The sequence below is a fragment of the Nomascus leucogenys genome, chromosome 11 (assembly GCF_006542625.1).
Source record: "Nomascus leucogenys isolate Asia chromosome 11, Asia_NLE_v1, whole genome shotgun sequence".
Lineage (NCBI taxonomy): Eukaryota > Metazoa > Chordata > Mammalia > Primates > Hylobatidae > Nomascus > Nomascus leucogenys.
Genome location: NC_044391.1, coordinates 19,791,739 through 19,810,227, shown reverse-complemented (window position 1 = coordinate 19,810,227; position 18,489 = coordinate 19,791,739). Strand labels below are relative to the sequence as shown.

General features: G+C 34.1%; 1 protein-coding gene across 1 annotated transcript in view; it reads right to left on the bottom strand.

The window, feature by feature from the left end:
* The window catches only part of ZNF804B (zinc finger protein 804B), a 576,627-nt gene that overhangs the window by 6,799 nt on the left and 551,339 nt on the right, over positions 1–18,489 (bottom strand). The window contains exon 3 of the mRNA XM_003252370.2: positions 5,387–5,517. Within this exon, the coding sequence (XP_003252418.1) occupies positions 5,387–5,517 (131 nt within the window). The remainder of the gene's footprint in view (positions 1–5,386; positions 5,518–18,489) is intronic.

Below are 18,489 nucleotides of genomic sequence, written 5' to 3'. Positions count from 1 at the left end.
AAAAGAAGGCTTCACTGGAAAGAAGACAATACAAATCACATCATTTTTCTTATTGTTTGCTTTGAACTGGAATTCTTTCCCTTTTTCTTTTTTTTTTTTTTTTTTTTTTTTTTTTTTTGAGACGGAGTCTTGCTCTGTCGCCCAGGCTGGAGTGCAGTGGCGCAGTCTCGGCTCACTGCAAGCTCCGCCTCCCGGGTTCACGCCATTCTCCTGCCTCAGCCTCTCCGAGTAGCTGGGACTACAGTCGCCCGCCACCACGCCCGGCTAATTTTTTGTATTTTTAGTAGAGACGGGGTTTCACCGTGGTCTCGATCTCCTGACCTCGTGATCCACCCGCCTCGGCCTCCCAAAGTGCTGGGATTACAAGCGTGAACCACCGCGCCCGGCCTCTTTTCCTTTTTCTTGTTCCATATACTTGGATGTGTTTGTTTGCTTATTTCTAATTTTGATTTTTATTTTACTTTCATCTAGTCATTTGTTGCTTGAATATAAAATACTAAGCCAACTGGTATCTCTTCCATATATTGCTCAAATTCTAATGTAGAGTAGTGCTTTCTGAGTCCTTGTCTAACAAATTCTTGTTGGTTTCTTTTACCATTCTTTGGCAAATCAGCATAGAACTCTAGAGTCATCACATTCCTCTTGTCCACCAAATTTCATGTACTTTGCTTCATTGTCTCTAGATGAATAATATTATAGACATATTGAATTAGCTTCCCTTTATTTATCTTTGAGATGAATCTGCTAGTGTGCTTGTATGCTTTTCCCTTCTTATAAAGTGTAAAAATATAAATATATATAATTCATTAGATTTGTTACATAAAGAGTATGTATACATGTATATTAATATATACATATATGGATGTATAACATTTTAACAGAACATAGTTACAGGTTGATTAATTTGGGTGAATTTTTACTAGTAGTTCTTGGGCACTTTCAATTTAACTTTCTTCAGTTCAGATACATTTTTTTTTCCTTGATTTATCTGATTATTGCTTCCTTTGGAATTTATGTTTTAAAATCATTGGCTCTCCTTTAGGTATTGATATTTATCTCAGTACTTTATTCTGTCTTCAGTCTTTTTCCATAGTTCAGGGAGAATTTCTTTGATTTAATTTCTATTTTACTGACTCAATTTTTTTACTATATTCAATCTGTTTACAAATTATGACCATATGGATTTTAACTCGCAAACACTAATTTTAGCCACCATTTAGTTTTTAATGATTTTAGAATGTCTCCTCTTCATGAATGGCTGTAATTTTAGAATTACAGAGTTCCTTTAAATCTTGTAAAAAACTAAATTTAGAAGTTTTTAAAAGCTGTATTATCTTCCTTACAGTAACTCTTTCATAATGGAAAGTTCTTATTCATCACATTAATCTCCTTTTATTGAGTCAACTTTTTATGTTCATTAGGCATATTTAATAAAATGAATAGTGAGGAGCATTCTAAGAAAGTATATGAGTTATATGAAAGTTTCTTTCAAGCATGAAAGTAAATAAGGAGCGTAGAGACTTTATTACAACATTATTGGCCTTTGAAAGTGCCTCCAGCCTGCAGATAGAAGGAAGTGATCCAGAAACAGCTGCAGCATTTAACTTTGCCTTGGTACCAAAGAGATTATTTTCCATATTTGCAGCCACAATTTGGATTAAGTAGGAACTATACTTCTGGATTAAGTTAACCTTCTCCAGAAGCTTCAATCAATCTGACATTATCACCTGTATGAAAGTCAGTTGAAATTATTCCACAAGTCTAGTGTATGGATACTATTGTTCTTCCTTTCCCAATTCCATTATTATGTGGTTATTTTAGTATTTATTATATCATGTTATATATATTATATATACAGTTTTCTTAATAATAATTTTGCTGATTATCCTGACACTGTTTTATTCATGTTCTTGCTTTATGCTAATTTAAATGTTCTTTTCTGTACTGCTGTTTTATTTTACCATGTAGCTCTCTAATATGCAAGTTTCTTCCTTTTACATTCTTTTAAATATTTTTAAATTTCTTTGCTCTTATTATTTTTGTAATATACTGTTCTCTAGCTTCTTGTCCTTAATTCTAGTTCTCACTTTGCAATTTAAATTGCATTTATAATTACAGATTTTTCACAGGTTTTAACATTTTGTCCTTATTGTTAATCTTTGATACTTCTTACTTTTATTCTTTAAACTTTTTATCTTGTTGCTTTATAAACTTTAATTTGCTTTTTCTTAAATCGAAGTTATTCTTATTATTTTGGAAAATCCTGTTTCTATCTTTGTGGGCTTTTAAATTCCTCTATTTTAATACAAGTTTATATATTATAACATTATTAAAGCTTTAACTTTTTCTAGGTTTATTGAGATATAATTGGAAAATAAAAACTGTATATATTCAAGGTACACAATGTGATCATTTGATGTGTGCAAACAAATTAATTTATACATCTATCATACACGTAGTTACCATTTTGTGTGAGATAAGGACACTAGATTCACTCTCTTGGTAAATTTCAAGTAAACAATACAGTATTATTAGCTAAAGTAATCATGCTCTACATTAGATCCTCAAAACTTATTCATCTTACATCTGAAAGTTTATAAACTCTGAACAATATATTCACATTTCTCCCACCAGCCAGTCCCTGGAAACCACAGTTGCATTCTCAATGAAACTTCAACTTTTATAGTTTTCTCCACATTTAATATTTCCCTCACTTCTTTGGAACTTTCTTTAGTTTTTAAAATATATTCTTACTTATATTAAAATAATGGTTAATAAAGTGTCTGTAGAGTTTGGTTTTTAATTCTTATTGATGGATTTTCCATTCAAATTGTTCTCCAAAAATGTGAATACTCTGCAGCTTAACAAATGCACAATTTGATTCTCTCCTGTTCAAAAAGCATCCTTACCAAACAGAAAGAAAAACATATCAAAACAACATGATTTTTAAAAATGGTGTCTTTTTTTCATGTTCCATTTTCCAGCTCTTATATGAAAAACTTCATATAAGAGTTAGACAACGTGGAACATGAAGAAATGACACCATTTAAAGAATTCATAGTCTCAGAATCAGTGGCCCTACAATTTTTAAATTTTGGAAAAATTTTCATATTAAGATGTACGAAAACTTATATACGTAAGAAGTTCACATACAGAGAGTGACTAAACCCTCAGCCCCATATAATAACTGCTATTGCTGAGGAAACAGGTTGGCTGGAACTAGTTAAGAGACGGTCAAATTTGATGACCCTTTATAAGATCTGTTACCATTTTTTGGCCATCATTTTATGCACTACCAGTAAATTCACCTCTCTTCTCCCAAAGGGTCACAGAAGAATTGTGTTACCTGGATCATCCTATTCAGAAGCCCTCATTATGAGGAAAAAGGACAAAGAAAGGATTGTCCAGGAGAAGGGTAATGAAAATGATTTTTTGTTTTTATTTTATTTTTAACTTTCACTTGTCAATTCACCTACCAAAATAAAGTATTTAATAATTCTGTTAAGGGACTTTCCTTCAGCCATGAAGCTGTTTAAGCAGAGAGAGCAATTGGCTAAGAGGCAGGTGATGGGCAGTAGAAGATAAAAAAAAAATTATTTTCCTAGTTTCAGGCTCTATATCTAGAAAGCTGAAGACTTGTCTTTTCCGTAACAATATGGGCACATTGTGACCTAGAGAGTTTGTCTATTTTATCAAATCACCAAAAGGAGTGGTTAGGTTTGTGTTTGTTTAGTGAATAAGGCTGAAACTTAATAGTTTCAGGGACAGCTGAAACTTAATAGAGTGGACCTTTTTATTTGGAAGAAACTTAATGGGTAGCTCTAGCAAACTTAGAACTTCTATACAAACCATCATCATCACCATCATTATCTTCATCACCATCATTATCATCATCACCATCACCATGACCACTGCCATTAGCAAGGCACCTCTGATTCTTTGTTATTTACCCCAGAGGAAAATATAGAATGGGTAAGTAGAAATGTAGAAGTGTGACAACTTTCATAATAACAAACAACCAAAATTATATTTGTTAAGACTATTTAGATTTGCTGTTGTGGCCTTAAGGGACCTATCTAAAGATGTATATCTATGGTAGAACTTGTACCATTTGTTATGATCTAACTTACTGCATCTCATTATTAATCACAGGAATTGACACTTTCCCTAGATTTTTTCCTGCATGCTACCCTAACAACAATAGAACTTTTCCTTCTAAGCCCTGTTTTGGCAAGGACTGTCTGAGTTCTCATTGACAATAAGTTTGAACAACATATTGTAAGTCCCTCACTGTGTTGGCTCTAGAAAGCTCAGTACCAAATGTATGTGTTGCTTCTAGAGTTGTATAAGACCCCAGAGCATGCATTTTTGTATTAACCTTACTTCTGGCTACATGTTGTATCTTTATTTTGTCTTCATACGAAATTTCTCATTTCTTTTTGATATGATTATCTTTTACATATTTTCATAAATTAATTAGATTGTTCTAAAAGCTACAAATACATAAATACATGCCAGCTGAATATTAATTGTATTTTTACTCATAATTGGTCCTACAAAAATAAATGTTTCCTTAAAATTACCTTTTAAGTCTAATATTTTGTGGTAACTAATTGAGCCACTCACTCCTGTTTATTATATATTACTTTCCATTTAAGCAATTTAAACAGGGGTTTAAATTCTGGCACAGAGGCATAAGTTTCACAATTCACTAGGTTGCTGTCAAACACATTAATTAGCTACATTAGTGTTTTACATTATGATTCATATGAACACAAATCACAATCTGCAAATTTAATTGCATTCCAGGTAACAACTTTGAAACATCCAGTGGTTCCAAGCTTTTGTAAAACTGCTATTTTTCAGCTACAAGAATGTATTAGTATAAAACTTGTTATATTATAATTATCAATTTAAATGGCACTGTGTGGTAAATTTAACTGCATTAATTACATCTTGTTAGTCAGCCAATGATTGTGTTATTTATACTAGACTCAGGTGTGTACATGGAAATGTTCAGAAGACTTATTCCCCACCCCCTAAGATGTATTGTTAATTATGGTTTTTAAAATTATTATTACAAAATTTAGAAAATATATTAAGAAGTGATATTAATCCATTTAGTCAACTGGATAGAATAAATGCTAGTGTATTTGAATCATTCTGGGATCACTTCATTATAGAGTACATTAAATTAACAATATTAGGAAAGAAAAATATCAAACGCCAAAAGTAATTAATGTATGTATGTTTAACTATATTTGCCCTTCAGACATATCTATTAGTTAGTTATGATTTGTTTACATTGTTACAGTAGATTTGCCTTTAAAATTTCCCCATAGGTTGATGAGAGTTTTGAAGCATCCCAGACACCTTTAATTCTTACCATTCAGATTGCTGCCTTAACTCAGCCAGCTGGTGAAGTCGTTTAAGTGCTTTTTCTTGTTTCTTCTCATCTTTCCATGACTTAGAAGCTACATTTCGAGCAAATTCCCGTTGCTTTAATTCTTTCAGTCTCTGTGGAAAAAGAAGAAAAACCAAAAAGGTATTATAAATAAATAATATGTTCTTTTCCATCCACAAGGCTCCTTATTATTCTTTATCCTAAGTGCAGAGGTGGCTTTCTGGACAGAAAGAGTAAAAGTATCTTCTCCATTGTTGCTATTCTCTGCTCCAAGACACATTTAGCAGATAAATGTGTTGTCAACAAGATTATTTTTCCAAGCTTGTCACAGTCACTGCAAAGCTGGGCCCCAGGCCTTGCTGGTATCACCCTGGCTATGCAACTATAATAATCTGTGTGCTTATAAAAACACAAATGGGGAAAATATGCAATACATGAATGAGTATGAAAGGAGGCAGGTTATGAGATGCATGTTCTTCCACCCACCTGCCCCTCACTTGTAAAAGTGATGCTATTAAATACACTGGGTAGAATGAGATTGTTTCAGGAAAGAGCATCTGTTACTGTGAAAGATTTAGTTCAAAGCTCTAAATGTGATTTTGAATTCATTTTTCTGGATGGAGATATTTATTAAATACATATTTCTATATTGTATCCAGGAAGACAGAAAAAAACGAGTCAGGGATTTAAACTCAGAATAGAGGCATGGCCCTGCTTGATTTAAATTCACTCACCACTTATTTTAGTTAATATTTTCTCTAAAACAATTGACTTACATGCAAGTAAGACCTCTTCTTAAGAATCTGCCACTAAGCACAACTAATGATATTGAATGAACTGAGAAACAGCCAAAATCAAATGAACTTCTTGAAGTTTGGGGCTTAATCCTGAATTGAAAGTGTATTTAAAGATTATCCTCTTAACTCATACAAAGTGATTTTAAACACTCTAAAATCTGTGTCTGTTGAAATTATTTTCACTTCCCGTATCAAGTATAAGAGATGTTTCCCAGGTATGGAGAGAACTACATAGTTATCATGTGAGATAGTAATACTGTAGCCGACTGTTACTCACAGAGCAAGGGCCAAAACCTTTCATTAGCTTCATTCTTTAAATGAAACATGCTCATGGTAGACAGTGGTGAGATAACTACATCTAAGCTAATGATTTGAAGAAGAAGGCAGATCGGTCTTTCAAAGAGAGAATATTCTGAGCACAAAGAACAAGAACCTCACAGAATTAGAAATAGCTACAGGGAGAACAGCGGACTCAACCTGAATTCAATTTTTGACAAATACTTCAAATCCTTCTAAAAATAGAAAATTTCAAGAAATATAATAATGCTCCACATGTTATCAGAAAAAAAAGATCAATAGTTCTCTGGAAATTATAAACAACAGATGATCTGAGCATTAAAGAGTGGATAGCCTTGGTCAGAAGACAAGAAGAAAGGCTTATAAAATCCTTATTGCTACGTACCCTGCTACTCACTTCCTCAGACTCTATGTACTTGAAAGCCTATTTCTTAGACTGAAGCCTTGTCTTACAAGCAAAGAACTTTTGGAAATTGTCCTACATGATTCAAGAACTATAAACTATAGTTCAACTGTGTCAGAGAGAGAAAATTGCTATTTTGGAAAAAAAGGAGAGGGTTTTTTTACACTCTGTTAGTACTGAATATAAATACTCCATATTATATTTATTTAATATTAGGTATTACCAGCACACAAAACTTGTATAATGCAGAGAAGGAAACTGATTCATTTACTCACAACAATTGACACTTGACTCATTTTTGGAATCCTGTTTGAAAATTTGGGGTACCTCTGTTTCTTTTATTAGCCTTCTAGATTCCAGGACTATACTTTTATTTTTGAGTTATAGAAATGATTGAGAATTCTGTATTGTTTATCTAACAACAAATATTGTTAATTGCTTCTATGTTAATCCTTATTATTTTTACTATGAAGTGTAAAAATGTACAAGTCAACAAATCAAATTTTTTCCCTTTAAGGAAGACAGACAAGTGCTTACACTTCTATAAGATAGTGTTGAGTTTCTTAATAAGGGTGCACACAATGTGCTTTGGAAATATACAGGAATAGTTAAAAGATTAATTGTGTTTAGGAAGTCTGCAAAGTTAAAATGTTTTTAAGGAACACAGAAAACTGGAAGAAGAGATTTTGTTTAAAGACATCTAGCCACAAATTTGGTTTAGTCAGTGCTGAGTGTTCAAGTTTAAGTAGAAAAAAAAAACCCAGAGATCTGCCTAAAGTTTTCAGTGTACTGAACAATGCATCTCTGTGAGGAAACTGTTCCAGTTTAGGAAAAAAAAAACATCTGAAAAAAATTTAAGAAAAACAGTGTCTAGCATTCATATAAGGCCAGGAATAGTGGCTGTTTTCACTAACAAAACTGGAAAAAATGACAGGATATTGAATAGATAATTCAGAAAAGTCATGCTTCAGTAGAGGATAATTAGTCACAGATTCAGCACTACTTTGGAGTTGCTTTAAAAAATCATAAAAGCAGGAAATAAAAGTATAAAACTGACTCCAAGTAACTTAGCTGAATCATAGTACCAAACACTGGGATATGTATTGCAACACACACACAAAAAAATAGCCAACAGAAATGAGAAAAATTAATATCTTGTACCCAATCAAATATTATCAAGATGTAATAGCAGTTGAAACTGGTCTGTAAGTTAAAGAAAAATATACTATAAACTCTACAGCAGCCATTAAAATGATAAAGTGTTTTAGCCAGGAGGACAACAAAGGAGATAAAAGAAAATCATTAAATGTACTCAGTGCAAGAAAAGGCAAAAAAATAAAAAATAAAAAATAAAGTAAGAAGGTAAGGTAGGCTGGACAATTATAAAATAAATAACAAGATAATAAAATCTAAACATAATAATAATAATACATTAAATGTAAATGGTCTAAACACCAAAATTAAAAGACAGAGAGTATTCACTTGGATAAAAGTGTGAGGTCAACTCTGTTGACTACACAAACAAGCTTTTTTAAAAATGAGGACAAAATGAGTTAAAAGAAAAGAATGTAAGAACATATATTATGTCAACACTTGTCAAAAGAAAGCTAAGGGGGCCATATCACTGTAAGACAGATTAGATCTCAGAGCAAAGATATTTGACCAGGAATAAGGAAGGTTTCTTCATAATGATAATGGAGCATTAAAACACACAAAGCAAAAATGGATACCCACTGCATGGTGGAAATAAATGGATAATTATTATAGAATATTTCAAGGTCTTGCTATTAAACATCGACAAAATACTAATTGCAAATCCAATACTTATGGAAAACGCTACACCAAAGTGATTGTATCTCTTATAAAAGACCCTTCCAAAAGTCTATTAGTCTGATGAAAAGAGGACTATCAATCGCTGGACAGATGGGAAGGACTTCTAAGAATCCAGAGGCGAAATTTTGCCAGCCTCATGTTTTGGCTTAGCCCAAATTTCTATTTTTCTCCCCTTGTTCTGACAAGAACTCATTTACTTCATCCATGGCACATACAATGATTGTCAGTAACCTTCCTCCATTTAAAGAGAACATAATCCATTTGGAAGCAAAATGTTCTTTGAGGGTGTGTAATGAATCAGCTCTTATTGACAACAGATAGCACATGGCATACATATTTCAGAAAAAAATGCTACCTTACACATTTACACATAATAATGGGAAAACAAATATGGTATTTTGCAAAGCAGGTGGTAAAGAGTGAATCTACTTTATTACCTTATAGTCTAGGCAATAAACAAAGACGTAGCATAGGTAAGATTAGAACAATACCTTGCATTCTTATCCTTTAATGATAAAGGTAGATGGCCATATAGTAAAGAAAACTAAGCAACATAATTATGATACAGGTGTGTTATATTATTAAATACATTTTTGCATCTATTGAAAAGGATCACATTATTAATTTCCCTTTATATAGTGAATAAGTTCTATTTATTTTATTGTGTTAAACTTCGCATTCATAGGATAAATATTGCTTGGTTTTATATTAACATTTTGAAATATTGATGAATTTGATTTGCTAACATTCATTATAAACTTTGCATCTATGTTCATGTGTGATATTGGTCTGTATTATCTTTCAAAGTTCTTGTGTAATTCTAGTGTGGTTTTAGTTAATTCAGATTGCTATAACAGAGTACCATAGACTGGGTGGCTTAGCTAACAAACATTTATTTCTAACAGTTCTGAAAGCTGGGAAGTTCAAGATCAAGGTGCCTGCAGACAGATCCAGTGTCTAGTTATGACATTCTTCCTGGTTTGCAGATGGCCATCTTTTTTTTATATCCTCACATGGCCTAGGCCAGAGAGAAGAGGCAAGCTCTCTTGTCTTATTTGTAAGGGCACTAATCCCACTCATGAAAGCTGCGCCCTCATGTCCAATCACCTCCCAAAGAGTCTACTTACTTCCTAATACTATTCTATTGGGGGTTGAGAGAACATAAACTTACAGTCTATAACAAATACCATGGTAATAATGGCCTCATAAAATGAGTTAGAGAATGTTTTATTCTCTATTTTCTAAAAGACTGTGCATACAACTAATACTACATATTCCTAGAATACTAGAGTCACCATTGAAGCCATGTTTTCCTGGAGTATTTTTTCTGGTTGTTGTTGGAACTTGTTAAATCATGAATTCAGTTTATGCAAGATATATAAGACAAAATAGATTTTTTATTCTTTTTTGAGTGAGTTTTGGTAATTTGTTCCTTTCAAGGTTGTTTTACATTTTATTTAAATTAGCTTTTTAATTGTGGAAACATTGTTCCAAATATTTTCTTTTTATTCTTTTGATATTTGAAGCATCTAATGCAATGTTACCTCATTTAAACCTGATATTGGCAACCTGTGTATTCTATATTATTCACCAGTCTTCCTAGCGATTATTAATTTTATTAATATTTTAAAGGAACCAGATATTTAGTAGTATGCTTTCAATAACATCTAAATATTCATACATTTTCTAGATATCTTAATGTTACTAATTTCTATTTTAATACTATTTTGGTCAGATAATATATTCTGCATGATGTCAGGTCTTAGACAGTTTCATAAATGTTTTTAAGATAGTTGTAGAAATGTTTATAATGACTCTGCCTATGGTCTATCTTGGCAAATATACCATGTGTACTTGAAAGCAGAAAATATTTATTCTATTTGCTGTATTTCAAGTTCTGTAAATATCATTATGTCAAGTGGTTAATAGTTTTGCTTAAATCATGTATTACCTTATGGAAATTTTTGCCTACTTGTTTTATCAATTACTAGTGAAAAGATATAAAATTCTGCACTTATATTTTGTGATTGGTCCATAGTTCCCTTTGTTTCCGTCAATCTTTACTACGTGTTTTTGAGAACTTTCTTATTAGATGCATACATATTCAGGGATTTAGCATTGCTATATCTTGTTATTTAGTTAACTTTTTATAACTGTGAAATATCCCACTTTTCATCTCAAAATACTTTTTCCTTTGAAGTCTGCTTTGTCTGATATTAGTACTGTCATATCTCTTTTCTATTACTTGGCATTGGCATGGTATATCATTTTTTATTCATTTAATTTAAAATAGATTGTGTCTTTAAAGTGTATTTATTTTAAAAGCCATTTATTTGGATCTTGTGTTTTTATCACTCAGGATTTTTTCCTTTTAATTGAGGTATTTATTTATGTTTAACGTAATTATTTCAATGTTTGTATTTGTGTATACCATCTGTATACTGAAAACACCAAGTGTATACTTGGTGAATCTGTTCTTTTCTCTCTTTTCTCTTTTTTCTATATGCTTTTGAGTAGATCAAACATTTGTAGAATTCTATTTTATCTTTTCTATTGATTATTTAGTTACACCTACCTATGTTACTTTCATAGTTGCACTAGACATTAAAATATGCAACATAAAATTATTATTATTTCTTTTTTGAGACAGAGTCTTGCTCTGTTGCTCAAGCTGGAGTGCAGTGGCACAATCTCCGCTCACTGCAAGCTCCGCTTCCTGGGTTCATGCCATTCTCCTGTCACAGCCTCCCAAGTAGCTGGGACTACAGGCACCCACCACCATGCCCGGCTAATTTTTGTATTTTTAGTAGAGACAGGGTTTCACCTTGTTAGCCAAGATGGTCTTGATCTCCTGACCTCGTGATCCGCCTGCCTCGGCCTCCCAAAGTGCTGGGATTACAGGCGTGAGCCACCATGCTTGGCCGCATCATAAAATTATTACAGTTTATGTTAAAATTCTATAATATTATCCATTTAAAACAATATTAATGTATATTTTCAACTAATACTCTTCAATATGTCATGTTTTGGTGTCATATCCTTCATTTCAGTATACATGGTAAACTATTTCTTATTATTTTACTTAATGCATTCAAAATCATATGTTAAGAATACTTTTAAAGGAAATTTTATATTTCCTAACATATTTACTTTGTCTTGTTTTATTTATACATTTTTGTGTGACTTCTTCATATTACCTACTTTTTAGGAAACACATTTTTTGGATATGTATTTCTAGTTTCTTTTTTAATTGAAGCACTTTAAAAGCATCATTTAGTTGCATGCTTTTTCTGAAATGTGTGCTATCTTCTTATTATTGCTCTCTTGTATGTAAAGTTTCTTTTTTATCCCCTTGGTTGGAGTAAAGATTTTCTCTTTATTTTTCATAAGTTTGACTATGATGTACCTTGGCATGTTTTTCATGATATCTGTCCTTTTAGGGATACTCTGAGCTTCTGGAATCTGTAGTTTTGTATCCTTTATTAATTTTGGTAAATCCTCAAATAGTATCTTTTCAATTTTTTTCTACCTCATGCTCTCTTATCCTTCTTGCACTCCAATAGTGTACATGCTAAATGATTTTATATTGTGCTAAATATCACAAGTGCTCCATTACGGTTTTTTGACACTTTTTTTTGTGTGTGTGTTTTTATTTAGTTAGGTTATAAGCGTGGATTCAAGTTCATTGATTATTTCTTCTATATCTAATCAGCAGATAAGACTATCAGAAAAATTCTTTATCTTTGATACCATGTTTTTAGTTTCTAGCATTTTTATTCTTTTTTATAGTACTACTTTAAACATTTTTCATTTTTAATGTGTATCATTACTTTTTCCACTAAATCCTTTAACATATCATTATTTGTTAAAGTTTCTGGTAATTCTAACATGTAGGCTATTTGTTGCTATTTAGTTATTCATTTATTTATACTTTAAGTTCTGGGGTACATGTGCAGAATGTGTAGTTTTGTTACATAGATACACACGTGCCATAGTGGTTTGCTGCACCCATCAACCCGTAACCTACATTAGTTATTTCCCCTAATGCTATCCCTCCCCTAGCCCCCCACGCCATTTCTGAATCTAGTTGTATTGATTATTATACTTCTTGTTGATGAGCAATATGTTCTTGACTTATATGTGCCAAATAATTTTTTAATTAAATACTGAACATTGTTTGTAGATGAACAGTATAGATTAAGGCATGTAATATTTATACCCAGAAACAGACATGCTTCTTCTTCTGTGAGCCCTCAAGTATGAGTGTTGGGCAAGCTCAATCTCTAGTTGAGCTGCATTTGGTCTTTGTTGCTTTATTTCAGTGTCCACAGCCTTCAAGTACCTGATTTGCATATAGACACTACCTTATCATTAGTTCTGTACGCTAATACTTCAGCTGGCCCTGTGTGCCTGCATCACAGAAGTACTTTCTATCAGTATTCTTCTATCTCAGAAGTACATTGCAATTGTGTAGTACTTGCTAAAAGGCCTAGAGTATGTGTTTGTGAGAAGATTTTTTTCAATGTATATGTTTTCACGCATAAACAGGCTCTGTGCAGCTGTGACTTGGACACAGGAGTAGAGCTGTATCTTTCTCAGTGCTCTTGTCTACCAGTGGCAGACAGCAGCCTCTTGCTACTCTGTGCAGTTCCCTGGGTGGGAGGGGTTTTCAGTTGCCCATAAGGTTTTTGAAGAGGGTTTTTGAGTTTTTGGTTTTACAGTATTTATGGTAAAGGAGAAGTTGTGTAAGCCAAAATTCCCCTAATTTTTAAAAATTAATTAATTAATTATTTTTGAGATGGAGTGTTGGGAGCAAGCCCCCCAAAATCTGGCCATAAACTGGCCCCAAGACTGGCCATAAATAAAATCTCTGCAGCACTGTAACATGTTCATAATGGCCCTAACGCCCAAGCTGGAAGCTTGTGGGTTTACGGGAATGAGGGCTAGGAACAACTGGCCCGCCCAGGGCAGAAAACCGCTTAAAGGCATTCTTAAGACACAATTAGCATGAGCGATCTGTGTCTTAAAGGCGTGTTCCTGCTGCAATTAATTCAGCCCATCCCTTCGTTTCCCTTAAGGGATACTTTTAGTTAATTTAATATCTATAGAAACAATGCTAATGACTGGTTTGCTGTTAACAAATATGTGGGTAAATCTCTGTTCAGGGCTCTCAGCTCTGAAGGCTGTGAGACCCCTGATTTCCCACTTCACACCTCTATATTTCTGTGTGTGTGTCTTTAATTCCTCTAGCACTGCTGGGTTAGGGTCTCTCCGACTGAGCTGGTCTTGGCCACGGAGTCTTGCTCTGTCACCCAGGCTGGAATGCAGTGGCACCATCTCAGCTCACTGCAACCTCTGCCTCCGGTTTCAAGCAATTCTCCTGCCTCAGTCTCCCAGGTAGCTGGGATTACAGGTGCTTGCCACCACACGTGGTTAATTTTTGTATTTTCAGAAGACACAGGGTTTCACCATGTTGGCCAGTCTGGTCTCAAACTCCTGACCTCAGGTGATCTGCCCACCTTGACCTCTCAAAGTGCTGGGATTATAAGTGTGAGCCATTGCGCCTGGCCAAAATTGCCTTTATATTGACAAAAATGCCTTGTTTGACTTGTAAATAAATACTATTCCATTAAAAAGGTACATCTTTTCTCCTTTTTGTCTTTTTGCTAGCATGATCACTGTTAGAAGTTAAAATGAGATAGCTCTTACTTAATCAAAGGAAAAAAGCAAAAGAGAGAAAATCAACATGCCACAGTCTAGACAATTCCACATAGCACTGTTGCCCCAAGATTGTTTGCCTCCTCCTCTTTCCATTCCTATTATCCCCTGCCACCCAAACTCCAAATATGTTAGAATGTAGGTTCACCAAATGATGGAGCCGAGTTACAAGAGAAATAATTTATAATCAGTAGAAGTTAAAAATACAAAAATATGCAGAGAGCTGTCCTCTTTTAATCACCATAAATGAGGTTTACTAATATTGAAGAGTGTTCTTTGATGACTGATCCCTGATCTAGGCCTTGGCTTCTTAAATTATTGCTGATTAAGATGTGATATAATTCTGTTGAATCTGCTACATAATATTTTTTGATGTTCTTCTCTTCAAATAGGTTATTTTCGTACCAGGAAAAAAAATATGTTGCATCCCTTGCAGTAATGTTGAAATTTTGCATGCTCTAAAAGTTCCTTTTATCTTCCCTTCACAAGCATGCTCTGGCTATACTGGTTGGCCAGAGCAGAGCAGCTGAGAGTTTTGGGGTGTTCTGGTGATAATACTGGAGAATTGTGGCATATGGATCAGTACAGACTGGATGAGACTTACGCACTTGAACTTTCCTGCCACCTCTTCAGCAGCTTTCTAATTATGTTGAGTGGTGACCTTGCAGAACTCTGAGTTCCTTTCCTGTAGTCTAGCCAGCTGCTCTTTGCAAAATGCATCCTGTTTCTTTATCACTCCATCTGTCTTTTCCAGCTTCTTAGCCAGGTGCTTTGTCTTAGAATGTTCCTCCTTACTTGATATTCTCTCCCATAGAAAAGCTCTAGTTAACTGCTCATTGGCAGTAGCCCTCACTTAGTCCAGTTCTTTGCTTCACATTTAGTCGTATTGGGTGCAGGCTCATATACATTTACACCCCAGAGGAAATCACTCTCAACTTTTCTGCTCTTTTCCCAGAAGCATACACTTCTTCCTAGTCATTGCAGACTTTACACCATGAGCATGTTTTCCACCCCTCCACTTTGTAACAGATGACTTCTGCCTCATGGTTCAATGTATAATCAAGAGTATAGGCAGGAGATAACCTTTGTCTTCTTCTCTGTACAAGTTCTGGAATGCAAATATAATTCTTGTCCCTCCCATAGTGGCTAATGACCTCCTACCTCACTCTCAGAATCTAAATCACAAGAAGACTTCTTTTGGCTCTCTTGTTTCAGCCTTAGTCTTAGTCTCTGTGTACCTATGCCTTGGGGTTGGGCTTTCTCAATAGTCCTGACCTCCCTCCATCATAGATAAAATTTCTCTGTACTTGCTGCTAGGCAGAAAGTAAAGGGAGTGTTTGCTGGCCCCTCTTTAAGTGACAAAAGATCTTTGCCTTTAAACTCATGCAGAATCCAGAATATGGGAGGGTTTTCCTTGTTTTTCCTGTTTCACCCTCAAACTTAGGCAAACTTCTCCTGTTTGCAGTACAAAGGGTCTTTTTCATGCCTCTGTGCTGCTCAGAATCTTCATGAGCTCTCTTTTAAGTAAAGACCACATAAAAGAGTGGGTTGTGTGGATGAGTGCAGACTTGCCTGTGGTGGGATTTATTCTCAACTAGTCCATGATTAGCCTTTCATTTCATTAGTTTACATTGCAACCTCACCTTTCTGATGGTCTTTATAAAATTTAGGTTTTGTAGAACATCTAGAATGTTCTTGTTTTGATGGGAGGTGATCTTTTGTTGTGATTTTCCATAACCTAAGTGGAAGACTCGGCTAACTTATCTTAATTTCCCTTCCTTTTTCTGCATTTGTGGCTTTTCCCTTTATTTTTGCAATCTCCCAAAAAATGTGTGTACTCGCCTGTGGCCCAAGGGTTGGGGACCCTGGGTATATATTATGATAAAGGGAACCCTTTTACATTGGTCTACAAAATTTACAGGTTGCCATTTCCTGATTAGATTCTGTCAACATTGTGACTTAAATGCCAGGATGATGAGGGTCAGAGATAGCAGTACATTTAGGGAAACTGAAAAGAGGAAAATTCTATTAGAATTTTATTAGGGTTCAAGTATGCTCCCTCATAATGATAGGAAGAACACAGTTTCATTTTTGTATTTCCCTTCAACATGTTAATCTTGCCAACCCCTATCCAGAACCACCTTTGTAACACACAGATCCACTGATTAAGAACATCTTAATGGGCACGAAGACCAACAGAATTAATATTAAGTATCATGCTTAGTTTTGTTTGGAAAATATTTTTATATTTTTTGGTGATACCCACTCACATATATACACACACACACAATTGTACAGAGGTATTTCTTATTTTCTGGTTCTACATAATTCCTACAATGCAGATAATAAATACAAGTTAGACAGTTCTCCTAGGAATTTTAGTGCTTTCACAAGACAAAGAAATTATCATTATATAGCGCATATTTTTACCAGTGATGATGAGGCCCCAGTTAATTTCCCAAATTGATAAAATTCTGCTAGTGCAGGATCAATTGGTAACTCTTCTGACTTTAAATAACTTGACATGATCAGCTTGTGTGTGTGTTTGTGTGTGTGTGTATTTAGAGCCATGTGTCTATTCAGATACTTTTTTAGCAGTGACTCATTTAAAAGGATGATGAGACTGTTAGTAAGTCACTATCAAGATGACAAAACTCCATCAGAGCTAAATTTTCTGTTAAAATCAATAAAATCAATGTATATAATATAAAAATCAACAATATATAATAAGCACAAAACTAAAACAATGCTATATTTAATTATTATCTTCTCTTCTTGGATGTATCAATGGTTTTAAAAAGAAAAGCTTACTAACTTCAGATTCCTAAACTGCTTAGCATCTATAATCAAATGCAGAGGTATAATTTATAGGTAATCATTTATAAACTTTTTCAAAAACTACTAGAACAATAATCACTTGCTTACCTTGATATGGTTTGGATCTGTGTTAATCCAAATCTCATGCTGAATTATAATCCCCAGTGGTGGAGCTGGGGCCTGGTGTGAAGTGATTGCATCATGGGAGCAGTTCCTCACGAATAGCTTAGAACCATCGACTTGGTGCTGTCCTCATCATAGTGAGTTCTCATGAGACATGATTGTATAAAAGTGTGTAGCACCTCCACCCCGCCTTGCTCTCACTCTCACCACGTGACATGCCTGCTCCCCATTCATCTTCCACAATGATTGTAAGTTTCCTGAGGCTGCCCCAGAAGCCAAGCAGATGCCAGCATCATACTTCCTGTGCAGTCTGCAGAACTGTGAGCCAATTAAACCTCTTTTCTTTATAAATTATCCAGTCTCAGGTATTTCTTTATAGCAATGCAAGATGGACTAATACACACCTGTTCACTAGTAGGAACTTGGTGAACAGGTTAGAGGCATTAAGAGCTTGAAGTTTTCTGGAAGTAGAAGTGAGGAAGACAGAGTAGCAACTAACAATAGAGAGAATAAAACAAAGTATTTCCAGAGTTATTCGGATAGGAGACAAAGACAGTGTAAGTATTAAGAAAACCATCCCAAATCAGGCAGATCCGAGTTTATATTTTGTTTCTGTCACTTACTAACCTTGAGACTCTTGCAAAGTTACTCAATTTTCTCTAGATTTAGTTACACATTTGTAACTTAGCCAACTATCAGTATCTACTTTGTGGAATTCTTGGGAATATTATTTAAGTTTGGAAAAATAAATCATTTAGCACAGCACCTGATATATAGCAAATGCTCAGTATGTATGAATTATAATCATGTTAAAATATAAGGAATGGTCAGATTTTGTGGAACTTTGTGAAGCAGGATGTGCAAAGAATGCTCGACTCAACCAGCAGTGGGATTCCACTGAGAGTATTTAATTCATGTTCTTATTGAAAGCAGACTGTTTGAGTGGCTTTCACCTGGACAGTATGACTGGTAGGTGTAGTTTTTTTTGCAAAGGAGAAGTCGAAAAAAAGGAAGCATGTTGGGCATACTTCTACCTTGCCACACTTTAGATTTGAGCCTAAGAATGTAAGGTTGTCAGTTGGCTATGGTCAATTTTA